The sequence below is a fragment of the Penicillium verhagenii genome, assembly GCF_028828195.1.
Source record: "Penicillium verhagenii strain IBT 33310 chromosome Unknown utg000010l_segment0_segment0, whole genome shotgun sequence".
Taxonomy (NCBI): Eukaryota; Fungi; Ascomycota; class Eurotiomycetes; order Eurotiales; family Aspergillaceae; genus Penicillium; species Penicillium verhagenii.
The window spans coordinates 94,239-115,276 of NW_026643174.1; the positions used below are offsets into that span (position 1 = coordinate 94,239).

General features: G+C 47.2%; 8 protein-coding genes across 8 annotated transcripts; 3 read left to right on the top strand and 5 right to left on the bottom strand.

Moving 5' to 3' along the window:
* Positions 1 to 2,069: 2,069 nt before the first annotated feature.
* Positions 2,070 to 3,621, top strand: N7466_009926 (L-ornithine N(5)-monooxygenase; the record flags this gene model as incomplete). The annotated part of the gene is made up of 2 exons (XM_057169315.1): positions 2,070 to 2,926; positions 3,000 to 3,621. 2 exons carry the CDS (start codon positions 2,070 to 2,072, stop codon positions 3,619 to 3,621), a joined length of 1,479 nt encoding a protein of 492 aa, XP_057016706.1.
* A 2,321-nt stretch (positions 3,622 to 5,942) lies between these two features.
* On the bottom strand, positions 5,943 to 8,506 carry N7466_009927 (ankyrin repeat domain-containing DHHC palmitoyltransferase family protein; the record flags this gene model as incomplete). Its single annotated transcript, XM_057169316.1, has 6 exons — positions 5,943 to 6,607; positions 6,675 to 6,787; positions 6,842 to 7,106; positions 7,165 to 7,237; positions 7,323 to 8,126; positions 8,234 to 8,506. 6 exons carry the CDS (start codon positions 8,504 to 8,506, stop codon positions 5,943 to 5,945), a joined length of 2,193 nt encoding a protein of 730 aa, XP_057016707.1.
* A 686-nt stretch (positions 8,507 to 9,192) lies between these two features.
* On the bottom strand, positions 9,193 to 9,954 carry N7466_009928 (putative cyclin-dependent protein kinase complex component; the record flags this gene model as incomplete). Its single annotated transcript, XM_057169317.1, has 1 exon — positions 9,193 to 9,954. One exon carries the CDS (start codon positions 9,952 to 9,954, stop codon positions 9,193 to 9,195), a length of 762 nt encoding a protein of 253 aa, XP_057016708.1.
* A 1,058-nt stretch (positions 9,955 to 11,012) lies between these two features.
* N7466_009929 (uncharacterized protein) lies at positions 11,013 to 11,698 on the top strand (the record flags this gene model as incomplete). The annotated part of the gene is made up of 2 exons (XM_057169318.1): positions 11,013 to 11,266; positions 11,323 to 11,698. The coding sequence occupies 2 exons, from the start codon at positions 11,013 to 11,015 to the stop codon at positions 11,696 to 11,698; spliced, it is 630 nt and encodes a 209-aa protein (XP_057016709.1).
* Positions 11,699 to 13,293: 1,595 nt separating this feature from the next.
* Positions 13,294 to 15,038, bottom strand: N7466_009930 (uncharacterized protein; the record flags this gene model as incomplete). The annotated part of the gene is made up of 4 exons (XM_057169319.1): positions 13,294 to 13,869; positions 13,992 to 14,465; positions 14,516 to 14,795; positions 14,854 to 15,038. The coding sequence occupies 4 exons, from the start codon at positions 15,036 to 15,038 to the stop codon at positions 13,294 to 13,296; spliced, it is 1,515 nt and encodes a 504-aa protein (XP_057016710.1).
* A 519-nt stretch (positions 15,039 to 15,557) lies between these two features.
* N7466_009931 (hydrogen/calcium exchanger domain-containing protein) lies at positions 15,558 to 17,015 on the bottom strand (the record flags this gene model as incomplete). The annotated part of the gene is made up of 2 exons (XM_057169320.1): positions 15,558 to 16,149; positions 16,216 to 17,015. The coding sequence occupies 2 exons, from the start codon at positions 17,013 to 17,015 to the stop codon at positions 15,558 to 15,560; spliced, it is 1,392 nt and encodes a 463-aa protein (XP_057016711.1).
* A 1,527-nt stretch (positions 17,016 to 18,542) lies between these two features.
* Positions 18,543 to 19,602, bottom strand: N7466_009932 (signal recognition particle receptor subunit beta; the record flags this gene model as incomplete). Its single annotated transcript, XM_057169321.1, has 3 exons — positions 18,543 to 18,756; positions 18,810 to 19,279; positions 19,390 to 19,602. The coding sequence occupies 3 exons, from the start codon at positions 19,600 to 19,602 to the stop codon at positions 18,543 to 18,545; spliced, it is 897 nt and encodes a 298-aa protein (XP_057016712.1).
* Positions 19,603 to 19,911: 309 nt separating this feature from the next.
* On the top strand, positions 19,912 to 20,950 carry N7466_009933 (putative beta-1,6-glucan biosynthesis protein (Knh1); the record flags this gene model as incomplete). Its single annotated transcript, XM_057169322.1, has 4 exons — positions 19,912 to 20,091; positions 20,169 to 20,269; positions 20,334 to 20,829; positions 20,882 to 20,950. 4 exons carry the CDS (start codon positions 19,912 to 19,914, stop codon positions 20,948 to 20,950), a joined length of 846 nt encoding a protein of 281 aa, XP_057016713.1.
* Between the last annotated feature and the right edge of the window lie 88 nt (positions 20,951 to 21,038).

Genomic DNA, 21,038 nt, shown 5'->3' on the forward strand with positions numbered 1-21,038 from the left:
CAAGTAGCCAAGAGGAGAGGGATTCAAGAGTGAGCACTTGAGTGGATTTACAAATCATTTCAAAAGGTAAAGAAGTCAAAGACTAAGTATTTTTGGAGAATTTTGGATTTTTCTGTGTTGCCAAAAGGTGAAGTCGGGTAGCAGATGGATCTGCTCCCAAATGACCGAGACAAGCGCCAAAAAGGTCCATTGACTACGGTATGTTCGTGGGCGTTTTTCGGAGAAATTTGCCCAAGTGATGGTTACAGAGTATGGAGTGGTATGAGTGGTATGAGTGGTACATACCTCATCATCTACATATATTAAATATCAAAAATAAATGTACTGTAGTATATATAGTATGCACGTGGGTATATGCACGTATACATATTACTTCAATACATCCAGTACATACTAGTAGTGTGTATACAAATGTGCATATGCATAGAAGTCTATATGGAAGTGATAAATAACATTTGAACGTATTTGACATTGAATTTATTGAATTTATTAAAGGTATTAAAGGTATTAATTCTTTAGCCGAAGATGAAGCTGCCCGACTGTATACCCTAAACTCGTTTACCGGGATTCCAACGGGCTTCGGGGTGGGCCTCGAGAACAGACGTTAGGAATCAAGACACCCCAAATACAATGACGTACCTCGTATTTTGAAGTCATGTTTTTTTTTTTTTTTTTTTACTTATTACTATATTTCTTGTCTTCATGAAATCCTGAAATTAAAATTTTAAAATAGTTCAACATCTGATGTGATTCCCGTAATTCTATTCCATATGATCAATTAAGATCTATTCAGATTCGTCATTTAGCTTGATATCTGCAGGTGATGTTCAAGCGCCACAAAATTGCTTTTTCGTTTCTTGTTTCTGCTTTCCTGTTTTGGCGGAAGTTCCTCTTTGGGGGGAAATCCCCACGTTTCAGGGAAAATAGACGAGAAAAGGAAGAAGAAAAATAGAGAAAAAAAAAAAGCAAAGCATCTGAATGTGTAATTTCTTCTTCAGATCATGCACATACGGGTATGTTTTCCTGTAACCTCATCTGTAATGTTTTTCGAGATCAGTGCGCCAAGAGGTCACTGATACATCTTTGCGCCCTACGCGGGTAATGTCCGTTACTTGTACCTGTGACCTAAATCCCGACATCGGCGAATCTCATTGCTTTGTGGGGGTTTTTTTCATTCTTCTTTTTAATTGGATTTTGATTTTCAATTTATAAATCTTTATAAACTTTTTTGGGCTTACTAGTATTCAAGTTCGTTTTCTTCCCCAAAGCTGCATTACATGTGCAAGGAACCTGGCGCAAGTAAGTGGAGTTTCCCAAGATCTAACCAGAGGTCAACGTTTATATGATGAAACTAAAAAGTCTACAGAAAAAAGAAAAGAAAAAAAGAAAAAAAAGGGAAAACACGGAGCAATGGAGAGAAAAAAAGAAGAAAAAAAAAACCCAATATTATTAATTCATAGCCGGATATAAAATGAAGCTCAGAATCTCGGAATCGCTTCTTTTTTCAACCTTGGAAATGTTCCTAGTGGAGTTACTGATTGATAAATGGAACCTTGGAAATCACAAACTCCAATCAATTCATCACAGACCGCTTGGCTCCCACTGACTCCACTTGGTCGTTTTTTCTTCTCATTTTTTTTTATCTGATCCGCTTCCGAGGTACTAAGATACCTTTCGCCTTTTCTTTTTTGGCATTTATTTCTTTTCTCATTTTCCTATTTCGTCTCTCTGAGTCTGTATAACGCCTCTTTCTGGCTTTTTTTTTTGTGGAACCTACGAAACGTATCGTACGGCACGTCAACTCTCCGTTCGCCTCGATCCGACTCCTACCTAGAAGGAGAAATCTCCGAGTGGAGCTGCAAGATCGGCTACCGGACAACCCTTGTACATAACCTGCCGCAGCTCCTCCATTTTTCTGCAACTGTTGATTTTCACTTTCTTCACAGCTCCTTAGCTTCATTCTTTTAAATAAAAAAGTTCCAGGATTGGATTTTGGGGAAACCTTCCGGACAATTGCTATACTTTCATTCCACAAGAGGAAGCAAAAAGCTCCCAATACCCAATCAACAATGGAGCCCATCACACGGAAACACGAGCTCCCGCTCGTCAACAAGACCGAGTCACGCTCTCAATCCTCCCCTGCCCGCTCATTGTTGCGTCCCACGGGTGCGGATGAGCTTCACGATCTGCTCTGTGTGGGTTTTGGCCCGGCATCCCTTGCCGTGGGCATTGCTCTGCACGATGCTATGGACCCGACCTTGAACCACAATACCCCCGGCTCCTTTAAGCCCAAGGTCGCCTTTTTGGAGCGTCAGAAGCAATTCGCCTGGCACTCCGGTATGCTGGTCCCCGGTTCGCGCATGCAGATCTCCTTCATCAAGGATCTGGCTACCCTCCGTGACCCTCGCAGCAGCTTCACCTTCTTGAACTACCTGCACAACAAAAACCGCCTCATTCACTTCACCAACCTGGGAACTTTCTTGCCCGCTCGCATGGAGTTTGAGGATTACATGCGCTGGTGTGCCCAGCGGTTCAACAACGTCGTCAACTACGGTGAAGAGGTCGTGGACGTGGTGCCGGGTAAGACCATCGGCGGTGTGGTCGAATACTTTGTCGTTCGTTCGCGCAATGTCGAGACCGGTCAGATCTCTTCCCGAAGAGCTCGCAAGGTCGTGGTGGCCTTGGGTGGTAAGGCCAAGATGCCTCCAGGCTTCCCCCAGGACCCGCGTATCATGCACTCGTCCAAGTACTGTACCACTCTGCCCGCCGTGCTCAAGAACGACAGTGAGAATTACAAGATTGCCGTCGTGGGTAGTGGTCAGAGTGCCGCCGAGATCTTCCACGACTTGCAACGGCGGTACCCCAACTCCAACACTACTCTGATCCTCCGGGATACAGCTCTACGCCCCAGCGATGACTCTCCATTGTACGTTGACTCAAGAATGGTTTCCCTTTTCTTTCCCTCAATACATCTTAAACTAACCTACTTCTCTCTTTAGCGTCAACGAGATCTTCAACCCGGAGCGGGTAGACAAATTCTTCCAACTCCCTGCGGAGGAGCGCGCCAAGCGCATTGCGATCGAGAAGGCCACCAACTACTCGGTGGTACGCCTAGAGCTGATTGAGGAGATCTACAACACCATGTACTTGCAGCGCATGCAGAACCCCGACGAGAAGCAATGGCAGCACCGTATCCTGTCCGAGCGTGCCATTGGCCGCATCGAGCACCACAACCCGGCATCTCGCATGCGCGTGCATGTCAAGTCGATCAAGGATGACAACAGTGAGGGCAAGGAGATCCTCGAAGTGGATGCCCTGATGGTGGCCACTGGATACTTCCGTGATGCGCACGAGCAGCTGTTGGAGCAAGTACGTGGCTTACGGCCTGCCGGACAGGCCGTGTGGACCCCCGGCCGTGATTACCGAGTTGAGTTGGATGACAGCAAGGTCAGCCGTCATGCGGGTATTTGGCTGCAGGGCTGCAACGAAAAGACCCATGGTCTCAGTGACAGTCTGCTATCCATCCTGGCGGTGCGTGGCGGTGAGATTGTCAACTCGGTCTTTGGAGATCAGTTGTCGGGCGCGTCGGTGCAGGACAGCCGGTTGCGCGCGATGCTGTAATGGAATTTTGGTGGGGCAAGCTTGCCTCAAACCGAAAAAAAAAAAGGCGGGAAAAAAAAAATCACAAATTTAGAAAGTATACCAAAACACGCCACATTGTTACTAGTGTCTTGGGGTTTGGTTTTGTTGGTTTTGTGGTTTCTGGTTCGTGGTTCGGTCTTTCTTGTTCTTGTGTGTATGGATTAATTCTCACGGCTTACTGCATATCATGTTCGTCTTTTCTCTTGATCTTGGAGTTTTATTATATATTAGATATGGGCGGTCTATTTCCATCTAGATTCGAATGTTGTTTTCAATTACTACCCTGAGGTCTTTTCTTCTCTTTCTCTTGAAATCAATTGATGTTTTATAAATACTTTTCCCAACACAAATAAAAGAGCCAGTGAGGTCAATGCATACGTACTTTGGAAGAATTGAACTCTCACGAAGCTTTCAAGCCAAGGACTTTGTCAGGGTCAAATGGGAAAAACATTGCCGAAAGCCAAGACGGACACGGCCTCGGAAACCGCGCGAAACACGGGATTAAAGAAGTTAAGTGGATTGGGGCTTGGCTTTAGAACGAGAATAAGAAAACGCCAAAAAATCAAGTTCACCGAATGTTCCCAGTGTTAGTGTTTCCAACGTTTGTGCAGTCAGATCGGGTCTCTATAACGACTCTCTCAACTCATCCAACGACGATCGTGCTGATCTTGGAGACTCGGGCAATTCCGAAAGAAAGACAGAGCAAATAAAAGAAGAGGTAGAGGTAATAGAGTAATAGAATAATAAGTAATAGAATAATAGTAAAAGAATAATAGTAAAAGAAAAAGAAAAAAGAAAAAAGACAGAAAATACCAATACATTACGATACGAGTAGTGGGGATTGTGGCGCCATCAGATAAAAAAAAATGCTAAAAATCCTCTTTATCTGATGGAAATCTTCCCGTACACACGTTCCTTTCTATTCATACTTTGATAATCTTTCCACTCGCTTTCTTATTGTTTTATTTTTTTTTCTCTCCTTGTGTTCTCCTTTTCTTATTACTAGACAACTAGCATGACTAGCTGACTAGCTTAGAAGCATACTGGGAAACCGTACTCGGGTCATTTCATTTCCTGGCCTGGAAAAGTTCCCCCAAGTGGATATCCCTTGCCAATCACTTACCCAAAACCGTTCCTAAGAGAGATGAGATGTCCCACTTCGGTCCTCCTTTTTTTTTTTTTTCTTGTCCACTCGCTTGTCAAATGATTTGACACATGGAATGCAATTTGACTTCCAGCGCCCTGGCAGCTGCTGGCGCATCTTTCCGACCTCCTTCCGCGTACCCGAGCGACCCGCCCTCCCTAAACGGAAAGGTACGACCTGTAAGCTCCGGAGGTGAAGAAAGAAGAAAAGGACCCCAAAAAAGGCTCCATAGATTGATTTGATTGATTTGATTGATTGGGGCTGATTCCACTGAATACGGATGCCAATTTCCCCACCACGTTACGCCAATGCCCTCATGCCTTGGAATGGGCAGGAAAGTCTAGACTTGGGGCCCGGTTGCAACCGAGACGCATCGCTTAACATGCCACCTGGGCGGGATTCTCATGCTGCATTCTTTTCAGTCTGGAGTACAGTAATGGCGATGTCGGATGTTAAGGGGTAAATCTTAAGTATTCATCAGTATCATATAGACATGCCCACCTATATCCATTTCTCTGCATTTTTCTGGTTTGGATCCCGTGACCCTGCATGTCAGCGTTTTACCGACAAGGTCAATGTGTTTGTTGACTCCCGTTGGCGCTGGGCCCCGTTTCGCTCGGAGCTCTGCATGCGGGATCTTTCCAGAAGCCCTGCACCATGCATGAGATCGTCGAGGTTTGTATTTTTGCCCAGATATCCAGCTGCAGGGCTCTTTTTTTAAGATTTTTTTTTTAATCATATCATGTCGTCAGGTACCGGGGGAGATAAGATCGGGAAGACGCTAGCCGAAAAACCAGAGCAGGGGTTGTTGGCTGTATTGGAAGAATAGAATGAGGAAAAAGGAGAAAGGGAGAAAGGGGTTTCATTATCTAGTGTTCACTGTACATAAGGTTCCAAATGCAAATGAGACATGGAAAACAACACACAGATAGAGCGGGTGGGGGGGGGGGGGGGAAACCACCAAAATAGGAATATGCCACGCAAATGCAACACCGTCGCTGCAGTCATACATAAGATCCGTGAATCGAAATCAAAATATTGTCACACAACTCTCCAAACACCGGGTTCGGAGATGAAAACAAGTGTCATGGGTGATGAATAACAGAAACAAAGCATTTGAAAAAAGAAGAAAAAAGGATTGATAAAGAAACCGGTCCTAAACCATGCGCTCGGGGTCTTCGTCTGCCACACTGCGGTAGCCTTCACCGGACCTACCACCGGCATGCATGCGAAGGGGGGTTTCGTACATGTCATGATAGTTGACTACTTCACCTCCCAGCATCGCTGCACCGGTCTCTCGCTTTCCAAAGATCGGAGCCGGGTCACACCAAAAGTCACGGCAGTTGGTGGTCACCCCACGAGAGAAAGGATTTCGAGACCGGCCCGCGTGTGGTCCATCTCGGAGACCATCCTTGGCCGTGGCAAAGAAGGTATCAATCCCTAGTAGAGCTGACCATTGGGTGATACAGCCAGTCTTTCGTCGAGATGCATGGGAGTGTGCCAACGCCGGGTTCGGACCCTGTCCAGTGGCAGAGAGACCGGCCGCTTCCATCGACGTTGTCCCGGCGGTCATGGCCGAGGCAAAGGCCTGGGAACTGGGAAGGGACCGATCAATCGAATGGCCTCTCATGTTCTCATATGTCGTCTGGTTTCGCGAGACTTGAACCAGCTGCACAGCGCACAGCATCGTTACCCACACCAACTGAAGAATGGTCCAGATACTGAGAACCATGGTAAATGTGTCTCGAGATACATAATCGCATAGTGTGTCATTAATTATGCTGCACTTGGCGCCTGCAGGGGAGGGCAAATCGGTAATATCTATAGGGCATTAGCTCTCTGAACTCGCTTCAAGCAAGCCATGTATTTGGAAAAAGTAAGTACTCACAACCAATGGTGAGCTGTACGAACAGGATAATTCCAATTTCGAGACAGACAATGTATAGCACAAAATGGCGTAGGTTATTTGCGCCAACACAGTTGTCAATCCATGGGCAGTGGCTGTGATCGTTTAGTCAATGGGTAACGAATGGGCAAGTGGAATATGTGACATACTGGTCATGCTTGGCAACACAACGGCCGCATCGTCGACAATGCTTGCTCCGAAGTGGCTTCCTTGACATACAAGGAACACAAAAGTTCTCTTCGTCAAACTTCCACAGTTCGAAAAGCTGCTTGACCATCTCTCTCTGCTGGTTCCGGCTGCTGATCTTCGGGACATATCCTGGATCTCCAATCATGGCCATAACATAGAAGAAGGCCGTTAGAGAGTAGAAAACCGCAAAAAAGATATTCAGGATTGGATGCGAATAGTAAGTTGCTATGTTCTGTCAGTTATATACCTTTTTGCAGCAATCAATCAGAAAAGCAGTGCTCACCAGGTAAAATTTGAAGAGCATAACGGAATCCCACCCAGAATAGAGTTGCAGCAAAGACACCTGCCAGATATGGCTAGTAAGAGATGTTAGCGCCCCGTGGGACAATTCGGTTCGCATATTACCCCAGGAAAATTGGAGAAGGGGAGGTAATGACATACCGTCTTTTGCAAGACCCGATACTCCGACGGTCCACGGTTTGCGATTTGTTGCGCAGTCCATTGCATGCCAAATAGAGTGACTAAGGTAAGCGGCAAACCAAGGAGAATTGGCAGGTTGCTCAACATCCAGATGCCAATAAGAAGAGTCAAAAATGGCCAAAGGAAAAAGAACTTGGCCATGAGGCTCTTGTTGCGGACGAAAGTGGCTAGGCCCATTGGGACCGGCTTCTGGGTGCCATCTGGTTCATACCCGCGCTCGGCCAGGGCGCGGTTCCAGATCCGTAGCGTATTCATTTCTTGCGCTACCGTCATAGGTGACTTGCCATCTCTGGTCTTGGCAAAACGATCCGCGCCATATTCCAAAAGTTTCAACACACATGGTAACGAGCCCTTCACTAACGCCCAGTGAAGCGGGGTCAACCCGCCTTCATCTACTGCGTTGGCATTGGCACCCCATCGCAGGAACAGATCCACACAGGCTGGATACCCCTTATATGCCGCCCACATCAGCCCTGTGTGGCCTTGTTGGTCAATCACATCGACAGGAATCTCTTGGTGGAGGAGAAGCACGACAAGGAAAGCATTGCCGTCAATAGTCGCGAGATGGAGTATGTTATAGCCTTGCACGTCGGTCAAGAGCGGATCCGCGCCATATGAAAGCAGGAGGTTGACAATATAGTAATGACACCGCTGCGCTGCCCACATGGCGGGTGTGGCCACTGATTCTCCACCCTTGGCATTCACATCGGCGCCGGAGTCCATGAGGAACTTGCACATCGCATACTGGTTGTTGATCGCCGCCCACTATTTGAAAACTGACAGTCAGAAAAATTGCCACCATCATTCTCACCCACGGAGCAAAATATCATCATCATAATTGCATCTGGAAGAGATAGAGAAAGGAGACAAACGTGTAGCGGTGTAATGCCCTCTGCATCATGGTGATTGGCGGTCAGTTTCTTGGTCGCAAACAGATTCTGCATGGCGCCAATCTCTCCAATCCGAGCCAGCTGCATGATATCTTCCCCCAGGGGGATTGAAGGCTTGTGCGCATCCGGCCGCATACTGGTGAGTTCGACGTCGCTATTCGGAGGGGTTGAACCGTTGCCAGTGGGGGTGGATCCGGGGGTCTGGCCCGAGGGACTACTGCCCAGAGTCTCCGATGGAGACGTTTTGGAAGACATGGCAGGTGTTTCGTCGAGTAGAAGGAAGTGGGAGGATGTTCGGGGGGAATTCGTCAAGGTTAAAGGAGTCGATCGAGTCCTTGGTGCTTTTTTGGTTTCGTTTTCGTTGAACTCTCTAGGGGAACATCATGTATCCTGACACGGGTACTTCAAGAGATATAGGAGGTTTGAAATCAAGAAATAAGAAAAAGAAACACCCGATTCGCAGGTCCAGCAGTAGACTTGGGATGGTGAAATTGTTCTTTTTTTGGAGTCGGGGAAACCTTGAAGCGACGCTAAGATTGATCGCCAGCTGTTGTTCTCTTTGCGGTGAGACCAATCCTTCAGCAATCTATACACTTTCTGCACTTCCTTTTTTTTGGTCCCCTTCTTTTTCTTTTTCTTTTCCTTTGCCTGAATTCCAGTTATTTCGTAACAAAGACAAGAAATAGAAGTCAAGGGATAAAACGACAGAGGAAACACAAGAGACAATAGACCAACGAATCTGGGGGTTTTCTTGCCGCGGAATTATAATAGCCGATTACTCAGCCTCAGTTAAGGCAGCCGTATTCTTGGTGCGGAAGTTATGTCTCTGATCTGGATGTTTATGCAACATTTCACGCTATGACAAGCAGTTGATTTATATACATGACAGTTACATATATGAGAGAGAAAAAATGGCAATGTTTCGCGGGGGAAAAAGTAAATCATGAAGCACTACCAGTGTCATCATTGGATGAGTCTCTGTTGCACCGCAGCTGGATTTCATCCATCATGATCTTCTCATCTACGCGTAACTCAAAGTTGGCCAAGAAGCAGAAGCTTATCTCCAATTTTGACAGCTCTTGCTCACTGACTCCCCCAACTTTGGCGACTCGACTATGGGGAAAGCTGAGATCTTCAAGTGCCTTGGTCGCCACCAGCAGGCCTGCAAGAACGAGGCGATGCATGTTCTTCGGTGTCACGCGAAGGACTTTCTCCACTAGAGCCATCTTCGTTATATACACGCTCGTAGCCAGAAATACCGCTGTAGACATGGGGCAGTATTGGTGAAGGCGGAGGAGATAGTCTCTGATTGGGATTGGAGGCACTTTCTTGGAAAGGAACTTTCTGGCCAGTAAGGCCAACTGGAAAGTCTCCTCGCGGGTCCTGTCCGCCGCATGTTCGGAATCCCCACAGTGTAAACCCACTGCCTGCAGGGAAGAATCCCCGTCGGTCAGGATCTCACCTTCCGCGGGGGTGGAGCTGAAAGAATTGGGTTCGGTGGACGTTTTCGCAAAATGGGCTTGTAGATTTTCGAGGTTGTTGCAGAGCAGCTGCAATGCAGTATCAGGGGACATCTCAAAGACATTCAGCCCTGTCCGGGACACTTCTGCCTCGGCTCCATCGCCCGGAGAGCCTAGTTTCAATAAGGACCCTGGCGATCTTGTGCCCGGGGCGCATTCGGTCTGTGTCATGACCGCAGCCATCGTCGTTTTATCTTTTATTGCCCAACAGACTCCAAAGGAGGTGTCACTGATTGAATAGCGCACCCCGACCTATAGGTACACGGTGGATGTTCAAATAAATATCTCATTTTATGTCCCAAGGCAATGTGGCAGTCACTTCAGCGCGTGGCGATCTCAAGTCGCGGCAAATGAAGGCGAAGGGTCAACTTGCGCGGCGGTGGGAAGTTAAACCGAGCGTAATAAGAACGAATCGGGTCACTAGACAGAGGAGTACGATCGGTCGAGACTCTGTGGAACTTGTCTGAGGACCTGGCTGCCTAACTTGTGTCAACATACCCCATGCCCGAAAAGCCACCGGGGGAGAAGGGGATGGCGTCCAAATGCGAAACTTACTCTATGTGTCTAATTATTCATAGACGATTGAAGTTCAAATTCCAAGAGTATCTCCATATGAATGAAAAGGAGAAATGAGAAGAAGAAGAAAAGTTGGCAGAGCAAAGAAAGTTCCAGATGAGAGGGAAAAGATAAGGTCAACGGAGTCCGGGCGTCTTACTGGATTAGGGAATGTGAAGTATGTAATGCTCCACTTTCACATTACAACATATCTTCTGCAAGATGACGATCTACTGTTATATTGACCTTAAATCGTGGAAATCTTGGAAAGTCCCGACTTTCAAGGTTGATTAATACAAAGCGCAATCGATATCAGATTTATATAAACATTGCATTTATTCCCGCTCCCAAATGCTAACACAGGAGTGATACACCTTGAAACCCCCTTTTTTTAAAACCAAAAAAAAAAAACCATGTCAACACTAAACCCAACCAGAAAGCCTCAAAAAGAGATATAAAAACGCCCAGTCCAAGATAAAATTTATCCATCGCATCCCATGATTTTCAAAAATTTATTCCCAAAGGTCATCTATTCAGTTAACATGTCAACGTGTAGATTGTCATGTTCATCGCCACCGGTCAAGAGGGCCTCGCTCATCAATCAACTGCTCCTGTCTGTTGCGGTGACGTCTAAAGACCCTGGCGAGAGGCTCTTGGAGCGGTACTCTTGAGGGGTATCTCCCATGATGTTCATTAGGAAAGTGTTCCCACGAGTGAGACAATCCCTGATGCCCATGGTGAATAATCTGCGGTCGCTCGGCACGAGGGCTCCTTTCCTCTATCCTCCCAGAGCGACGCTGGGTTTGTGGGCTACGCTGGACAAACCTGCGTGGCCCCGAGCCCTCTCCTGGATATCCGGATTCGCTCCTGATTGGGGAAGATCTGCGGGTTGTCCTTCCACGCCTTCCTTCGCCGTTCGTTGGTCCTCTGGCCTGTTCTTGTACGGTTGCTCGAGACACGCTGGGCTGGAAAGGGACATCCTCATCTACAAAAGAGACGTGACGACGCATATTTCTGCCCTGACGAGGGGCAGGTATCCAATTGCCCGGTCGAGAAGGTTCTCTCTCGTCGACAGGGGTTCGTTCACGAGGACGGCGTAACCTTTCATTTGGGATCTCTAGATGGGCTGATCGTGTTGGACGAGCTTGATGGACTTCAGGGATCTCTCGGGGAGCTGCAGAACGAGATCGAGACCTCTGGCGGAAATCGGCATAGTATGACCCCATTCTCGGTGATCCGGGCCGTACTCGAGGAGCGGGTACTGGACGAGGATTCTCTCGCCTCGGAGCTTCTGTGTGGGTTTGAATGTCATGAATATCTCGATCCGTCCTGGAACGAGACCGAGGATAATCTCGCAGCTCATCGAAGGTAGAATTCATTCTTGACGAAGCAGGCTGCGTTCGAGGAGTAAATGTTGGTTGACGATGATGACGGGCTCTGATATATTCCGGGGGGTCGACAACAAAAGCCCGACGGCCTTGCTCCCTTCGTAGAAGATTTGGCTCCCTTTTGGTGGGCAAGGTATTTTTGTGGAACCATGAGAAGAGCCAGTCTCTGTGTTTTGGTAGATTCATGTCTCGTCCCTCAGATTCCCAATATGCTTGACGTGGTCGAGGCCTTGAGCGTCCGATCAAATATGATGAAGTGTTTGGCCTGAAATCCCCCTCGGAGAACTGAGGTCGCCAATCGTCAATGTCGATATCGGATGAGTAGAATGTTGAGCTACTATGTGGTGGTAATAATGATGGTCGACGAGACGTCCGAGGCATCGGAGGAAATCTTCTTAAATGGCTATCGATGAAACGCATGTCTTATTTCTCGAGATTCGACGGGTTTGCGGCTCATATAAATATACTCAAGATACCGATTTATAGATCCGGATACTCAAAGAAGATCAATAATGGCCTCGAGTGACAAAGGGAGATATTTGAACACAGGATTTGATTGAGGAACAAAGGCATAATCAAGTGTGGTAAGAAGAATTAAAGAATGGTCTTCTTAGTCAAAGAGCTATTCACGGCGAACAATGATAGATGATGGCATGTGGTGACAGTCATAGGGTTCAAAGCAGGTGATTTCTTTAAGTGTGAAGTCGGCCCCGACTGTGTTAAAATAAGTCCCTTTGTGACGATCTTGGAACAAAGGACAAAGATTGCGGAAATGGCTGCCTTATGTATGAAAGTGGATCGAATAACTTATGACGAAGTCATATCAAATGGCATAGATGTTTTTTTCTTTTTTTTTTTTTCTTTTTTTTTAGTTTCTTTTTCTTGTCTTCCCCAACTGCTATAGACTGTGGCTGATACACTTTCGGTCACAGGGGCGCAGGGCCCAAGTCAGCAGGGGAAGCACACGGAGTCCACAGGTGACAGTAGTAGATAGTAGTAGACATTCATATACCCCGTTTCACTTGGTCATATTAAGGGAAGTAGTTGTCACATATTCATATATTTGATGGTGATTTTGATTTTCCTGTGTCGATGAGTCTGCCTTGTTTCTCACGGTCGCAATGCAATGCACGTGAGTTTACCACGCGAGAGTCTCTTGCCATAAAATGGGTGAAGATGCATGAAATAAAGACCTGCAGCACTAATGCGGCCTTTTTTTTCTTTTTCTTTTTCTTCTTTCTTTATTCCTAATGTCAATATCGATCGGAATCGGAATCAAAAGAGATATCGGGCATCAATGGATAGAGTATTGTCGGCACAGCGGTGGCGCGGGCCAACTCACACTAGCCACCCCTGCTTTCCCCTCCCCCCGATTGTCGAATCAGAGATGCAGCGACCTGTTGGTCTCCAATGGTTGGTTTGGGTTCCTCCCGCGCCAACGGGTGAGCCGCCGCGATTACAGGCCTAGAAGCTACGAAAAAGCCGCAAGGCTTATTCGACATTTTTCCAGCTGCACATCTCTTCCTTGGTTCCCTTGGGGTTATTAGGCAGCGTTACTATCCAGGTCCTTCTCGCCCCTCTAGCTCCAACGCTCGAGAAACTTGGCTTGGGTCTTATCCCGCTGGTGGAGTACATTCAGGTTAAGCCCCTGTACCCCGTTTTGAAGTGAGGCGAGTTCGGTCTCGAGGCCCAATAGCGCACCTGCTTGTCCAGGATCTTGCAGCGATGTTTCAAACCGGGAGTTCCCATGCAAAGAGGAGGCCAGCAACTGTGACGCGCTATCTGAATGGCCCAAATGAGCCACCAGGGGTGATTCGGCGGCAATCTCGAGATTTCGGACGGCCTCTGACATGTGGATTCGCTTCTCGTGGAGTCCCTCAGCACCACCATCTTCCGCTCGCGGGTGGAGCACGGACTCAGGTGACAATCCAATACGACGCAGGAGATTTTCTAAAGAAGGCTGCTCCGTCATTGGGGCGGGGTTGCGTATAGTCCCGAGGATCATGCCAGGCTGCAGTGACCGCCGCCTAATAGATTCCCGCCGAGAACCTGGTTGAGTCACAAGCTGGCTGGTTGTTTCCGCTTGGTACAGGGTTGTAATATGCTCCAATAGTTCACACGAAGACTCCCGGTCTGCCAGTTGTGCCTTTAATGTCTGTTTAGACATAGTCAAATCGATTAAAACATCAAGTATCTATTGGTATGGATTAGTGGGTGACCATGTCGGACTTTTGAAAAACAACAATAAAAACAAAAACAAAAGAGTGGGCCCCGTACCTTCTCTAACTTCTGCTGTGAGGTCACACGAAGCTGGCTGTGTTCATTGTGGATCTCGCGGAGAATAGGCTCGTGGAACTGCTGCTTGGTGGACATCTCTGCCAAAATCTCAATCTCGGGGTACAGAGACTGCAGCTCCTCCTCCAATGCAGAGACAGTCTCGCTTTCCGTTTCGTGAGTAGGATCCATATCTCCAGCTCCTATCGATTCAAGATATAATCTATCCAATCGATAATGAATTTCCTCTGCGCTGTAGTCCGCAAGAGTCTCACTCAGGTGCGCTGCCCGCTTCACGGTTGAGGCGTCAATGTTATTTGACTTGACTTCCGGCATCATGTCTTCCAGGGCAGCAAGAACCTTATCGTCGTGTTTTAGCCGAGTGGACAAAAGTGACAGGATTCGTTTGCTCTCCACTCCCACTTTATCGGTCTCGCCTCTGAAGGCAGCATCGAGCTCATCGGAAAGATCATTTGCCTGTAGATGTTCAGCGGGCCACTCTGAGAATTTACCAGGGCCGTTAATACCAGAACCGTATTGTTTTGTTTCCCAGCTTCATGCTTCTTCCGCAGCCGTGCGATATCCCGATTCCTATCTTGTTCTAAGCCCTCTTGATGACGCATTTGCTTTTTGAGAGTTTGACATTGTAAAGAGAGGGCCTGCGACTTTTTTTGTATGGCCACTGTGGATGCTTCTAGAGATTGAATTGTGCTTCGCATGTCATCCTCTAGAAAGGGACGTATTGCACTAAGACTGGGGTCACGAAGGATGGGCTGAATGACGCCGGAATTCTCAAGCTTAGTATAGCTAGCCCTTTTTATCAGCTGGATATCACACGAAGAAGACTTGATCTTATCGGACGTACACGCTTAGCTCTTCCTTGGAGAGAAGAGTTTCCTGTCGTAGATATTTGGATACCCATTCTGCATTCTCAGACCCAAGACCTGTACTCAAGTCTTCCAAAGCAGACCCAATAATATCCCGCTTGATCAATATGTCCCTCTCCTTCATTATCGAGATAATCCGATCTGCGGTGCTAGCAACCTCCATGAAGCGCGTCTGTGGTTTGTGGGACTGTGGTTCGGGATGAGGCGAGGCAGAGTGAGGTAATCAACGAAGGGGAAGCCGCGAATTCGAAAAGACTGATGCTCGGTTGAAAAATAATTTCCACGGGATTTCCACGTGTTGGGAACTTGATCAAGTCAATCAATGAACTGGCGATTATTCATGAATTCATGAGGTTGTGCTCCGCGGAGTTCCCAAGCTTGCGGTGTATTTGGTCACGTGCACTTTGTATGTATACAATTTTCCATATCGGGTACATCTGATAGTCCTCATCCACGAAATCGTTGATTTGGACTTGACTGGGGAAGATATATAGCTTTAACCACAAACATGCATCAAGAGCTGGTAGGATATGGGCCAAAACAAATGTAGGTTAATATATGTACATTTATTTATATATAGCTGCAAATAATCAACGATCAATAAAATCGTCAAAGATGATCGGGGGAGATGAGTAGGATATACAGACTAGATGCTCCTGGATTCTAGCCCTAATGAAAACTACTATGCTTGATTGGTCGAGGTCACGTCAACTTTGGGATAATACCAAGTAGTGACAGCAATAATCACGTAGATCAACACACAAAGGGCCCCCTCCAAGTAGTTTGATTTGCCATCTCGTAGAAAGTTGCCAACGACCAAGATCGACAATACTAAGAGAACAACCATGAAGATCTCAAAGTTGAGGCTCATGTCTTTACCTAGGATCCAACCCACGATAACTGCCAGTGGCGCATTCAGAAGAGCTGTTTGGATAGAGGGAGCCATGCAATGGAAAAGGGCAAAGTTGATCTGATTGTCCCAGGCTTCGTCCACCGCTGTCAGGTGCTCCGCCGCCTTCTCGACAAGTGGAACTAGAATTAGCCCCAGAAAATTGTCGGAGACTCCCAGGGCCACAATATGTTCAATCTCTTGCACCAGGAACACCGCCGATAAACTGACACATGCCAGAGAGATTGCAATTGCTACCAAGGATTCCGCAAATGTGAGCTTTGCCCTGTTTAACTCTTTATGTCTGTCCTCGTCTTGAGCCTCCTCTGTCTCCAAGATGTCGTCGAACATTGAGTTATGGCTGTGCAAGTTGAAAATGAGAAATCTACCGTCCATGATTAGCATGTTGATCGGGCCGTCGCCTTCAATCAGAGTAGCCTTGGCAACTCACATTATAAATGCAATGAGAAGTACCACAGCTGTTGCGCGACTAATCTGCATGGTATAATCCTCCAACATGGCCAGCGTAAACTCCGTATTGGTGGCAGACTTTAAGGCGGAGTAAAAAGCGCTGGGAATCAACAGACCAAAGCCGGCGACCAACAACAGCCCTGTACCCACCTCACTGACGGCCTCGTGGAAGACTTGTTCATTCCGTCGAAGACCGCCAACAAAGAAACAGGTACCCAAGCAAAGCAGAAGGTTTGCGAGGATAGATCCAAGAATAGCGGCTTGGATGACCGGAATAAGATTACCCTCGCCCTTTTTATCATTATGAAGCAATACCATAAACAGCACCAGTTCGACCGAGCAACTGATTCCGGTCTCCAGTAGAACGCCGAAGGTTTTAGGCAGCTTTTTAGCCAATTCTCCACCTCCAAAGCCAAGGACATTTGCGGATGGGACCATGGCGATATAGTTGAGAGAAAAAACCCAAACATGGAGGTCGGGTCGGGCAAAGTGCATCACAATCGCGACAGGGACGAAGGGCCAGAGGTAATTCACCAACATTGAAGTGGTGCAGACACTTTTGAAAACCACACGAAAGAAATGGCCAGGGTGAATCCCCGAGCGGCCGCTCTCTCCGGCACTATCGACTCGAAATAATCCTAGTACATAGCGAGTTGGATGGTGTTTCTCCAAAGTCGGCAGAATCGAGTTTTGCTGGGATCCCTTTTCCTGAGTCACGAATACGCCGTCCCCGCCTTCATGCATGCGCGACTCTTCGATTTCGGGTCTGATGGAACCCATTTTGGGGGTCTGTTGGCCCTGCTGTCGCTATGAATAAACCAACAAGGGGGAAACCTATATTGAAAGAACCTATAGATGCAGATTGAGAGGGAATATGAACCTTGAGATAAAAAAGACGAAGAGAAAAGAAAATGCTGGGAAAGTAAGAGACACTCATAAGCCAAAAATAAAAGGAAGAAATAGAAAAAGGAAAAGGAAAAGCAGAAAAGAAAAAAAAAAAGCAAACAGGCGGGTCTACAACATATAGGTGTGTGTACTGTAGTACTGAGACGGGAGACAAAAACACGACCTCCACCGCGGGCAGATCGGTATAGCCAATCAGCCGGAGGTTACTGCGGGTGCATAAATCCAAGCTGAAGGACAACAAGGCCTGGGGTTCTTGGCATCCATGATTGAGGGACCTGTGTTTATCATTTGGTTTGGATTTCGGGGGTGGCGGGGAGGTTTTTTTTCCCCCCTTCTTCTTTTCTTGTACGAAAAGGCTGGAGGTTGGTAGGTCAACATTCACCTTCCCAGCCACCAAGCTTGGGGGAAAAGAGAGGCTCCGTCAATTCACATCTGACCCCAGAGAGTCTTGCCAAGCCACCCGATCATAGAAAAAGAAAAAGATTCCCAGGTAAGACCGTGTCGGTAGGTAGTGGGGAATGCTAACTGGCACCGCCACGGTCTTGGCTGCAAAATCAGCTGAAAAGCCAAGCTTATGCAACTCAAGTGGAGCGATCAGCCAGTCCATCTGCGTAATTGTACTCCGTAATTAGTATGTACCCCATAATCTGTAGGTTGCATGAAGAAAGCTATTTGATTTCCTTGCCCCGTCAGTCTGTTAGTAACCCGGCAGCTCTGGAGGTTAAGAATCATCAAATCGATAGGTTGTGTGCAAAATGCAATGTTCTCAAACGCTGATCGTAAATGGATCAAATGGTTTTTTTTCCCCCCCTCCTTTTCACTTCTTTTCTTTCCTCTGGAGTTCATACAAAACGAAAATGAAAAGACTACTCCGTAGTGAAGAAAGAGAAAGAAGCAAAGCAAGTCAAGTTACAAGATTAGCAAGGAGGATGTATGGTTTTTTAAGTACCCAAGTCAATAAATGGATGCCTGGAACGCAAGGATCCACTAGCACCTGATTTAGGAGTACATAAGCTATACGTATTACAGTATTTTTCTTCTCTCGGGGCTTTCCTGTTATGGATGCCGCTGCTTTACTGATGGCGCTCAGAGTCAGGCAGCAGCAGGCTCCTTGAGTAGATTGCAGACTTGGCTCAGGCAGACTTTGTGCTTAGTCATGGGGTAGATGCATGATGCTGAATCCTGATCAGCTAGTCACTGATCACTTAGATATAAATGGTCTTCCGTCGATTTCGTCTGTTTTTGTAGTTTTGCCCCGCAAAGTTCTCAGAATATGAGCCTTTGAGAGATTATTGTTTACTCAGGTAGTATGTACAATCAAGTAATGCTAGATCCGCTAAACGTATCAACAACGAGTCTTGAATTATTTTCGAGAACATCCGTGAATCAAGCAAATGTCAATTATAGACACATGCCAATCCACTCTTCCCAGCGACGGACGCCAGATCCGAGTTCTTCCTCTGAGTCACCTTTAACGGCACCTCCCACCACTTCCACCTTCACTCCCGATTCTTCCTCGAGCAACTTGAAAGTAAAGACCCCCTGCGCATCGTCATTGCCCAAAACATCCTCTTCCGTGTCCAGTCCAGTGTCTGCGCTCGCATCCATTAAACCTCTAGTCTTGGACTTCCGGATCCGATCGATTTCAGCTTCTAGCTTCTCCCGCACGGAACCAGGGGGAGGGCCGTGAACAGATCCTGCTTGTTGGCGGCCACCAAGACGGGGATCTGCAAAGTTCGCTTGGTGGAAGACTTGTTCAGTTCCCGCTTTTGGAGGAGCAGAAGCACGTCGTGCAAATAAGTCGCCGTGTCCCGCAAAGTGGCTTCATCCACAAGGGCCGCGGTGTCCACCATGAAAAGGACACCGCGGACCTTAGTCTTGATATCCTTGGAGCCTGCCATGGATTGGAGCGCATCGATGCCTTGCGAAGCACGGAGCTTGCCATGGCCTGGGGTATCTTTGATCTGGTAGCGAATTGGGTTTCGGGTAGCCTCTTTTAACGAGGGATCATTGACAGATCGATAGCGGTTGGATGCAGTGGGAACAGTGGGTGGAAGAGTGACCGACACGAAGGTCGAGGTCTGAGAGGTGTGAGTGCCCTGTGACTTCTTTGACGCCGGGGAGGATTTCGCCTCGAGCTATGAAAGCTGACCGTCAGAATAAATTTCCCATGACACATATGCGACATCAAGACCAATGACATCTGATTTGAGAACAGAAGTAGGGTGAAGGGGGGTTGCAAGCTTACCAGGGTCGTGAATGCGGTTTTTCCTGACCCGCTCGGACCCAACAACAAGAAGTTGCTTGAGGGCGGCGAGGCTACAGCTTGGAAAAAGAGGACATGCAGAAGGACAGGTACACCAAAGGTGGATATTATAGCAATGGCGATGGCAACCAAGTTGCCATCAAAAAGAAGGGTTGCAATCCCCGTCACGGAGTTCCAACTGGCTTGGCTTGACATGGTGGGCTGATGATCGGGAGACCGGGGAAATTTCCAGGAGAAAGCAACTTAAGTCTCGTGATAGCACGGACCTTTTCTTATCGATAAGACTTATATCGGGTCTTATCTTATCTTAGTGCACTATAACCAATCTGTATACTCTTGAGTCTTGTTGGTCCGTGAACCGAAAGGGTTGGAACTTGGAATGACAACTCAACATACCAATGGACCAAAGGGGGAAGAAAGGCAAGCGAAGGAGGAAAATGAATACCATGGCTTTTCCTTCTTCGTCCTGTAATCACTTTGATTCTCTATACCTTCCAGTCCAACATGAGGCTTTATCGACTTTGGCCTGCTCTATCCCTGGTTGCTGCTGCCGTAGCTCAGACCATTAGTGACCTAACCTTTGACAGTCGAGATGTTGTGAGTCTCATTTGGGGCTTTGAAAGCGCTTTATCAACGCATTATGATGTCTGGCTTTGCGCTGGAGACGAATCCACGGGTGAATACGTACGTGGCAGGCAGCCCCCTTCTAATCTTCTAGATCTACTTGTATATGCAACCATTGACACGATTGATGGGTTTAGGAAACACTAGACCGAGTTATTGAAAATGTCTCTTATGCATCTGGGGACTGGATGTCATTTCGGGTCGATCAAAGTGTGGGAGGAAATGATCAAAATGCATAGTATGTGGACCGCAGGGACAAAAAATGAAGAAGTAATCATGCTAAGAGTTTTGACTTCATTTAGCTTCCTGAAGATTGTTCCCTCCACCACCAACGGTGCCTTGTCCGGCATAACATCCCATTTCACTTTAACAAACATGAAAGGTACATTTTCGACCCAAGTATCGGATGCCGTCAAGTTCATGCGGCCGATTCCCATATCATCATATTTGGTGAACGAATCGAATCTCTTAGAACCTACCGAAGCCACCCCAAGTCCCAACGCATCACATTCTGTTCTGGAGCTCCCTGAACCCACTGCGGCTACTGATCTGGATCAACATGAACTGCGAAAGCGCCTGGCTGTGGATCCCCACACGATCCCATATGGAGAACAGATGGGCCGGACCAAGTATGCTCCGATGCCCAAAAGAGCAGGCACAACCATATCAGACAAGTCGGCGACGCCTCAATACCCACCATTCCCTTTCTCCATTGCTACCACGTATCTTCCCGCTCCAACAGTGGATTATACAGACACGGCGTATGCGACATGGACAACTCAGAGTATCGAGAATACGGTTTGTCTACTACTCATTGGCCCCGATTTAACTGATGCTAATACTTTCTCAGGCTGCTCCTGCTCCGATGCCAACATTGGACAAGAGAATGCAAGATTGGTTGGAACATTGGAAGGATTAGACATGTACTTTGTGGGAGCTTGGAAGTCTTCTTTTCTTCTTTTCTTCTTTCTTTTTTCCTTTCTTACTTTCTTTCTTCTTTTTATCTT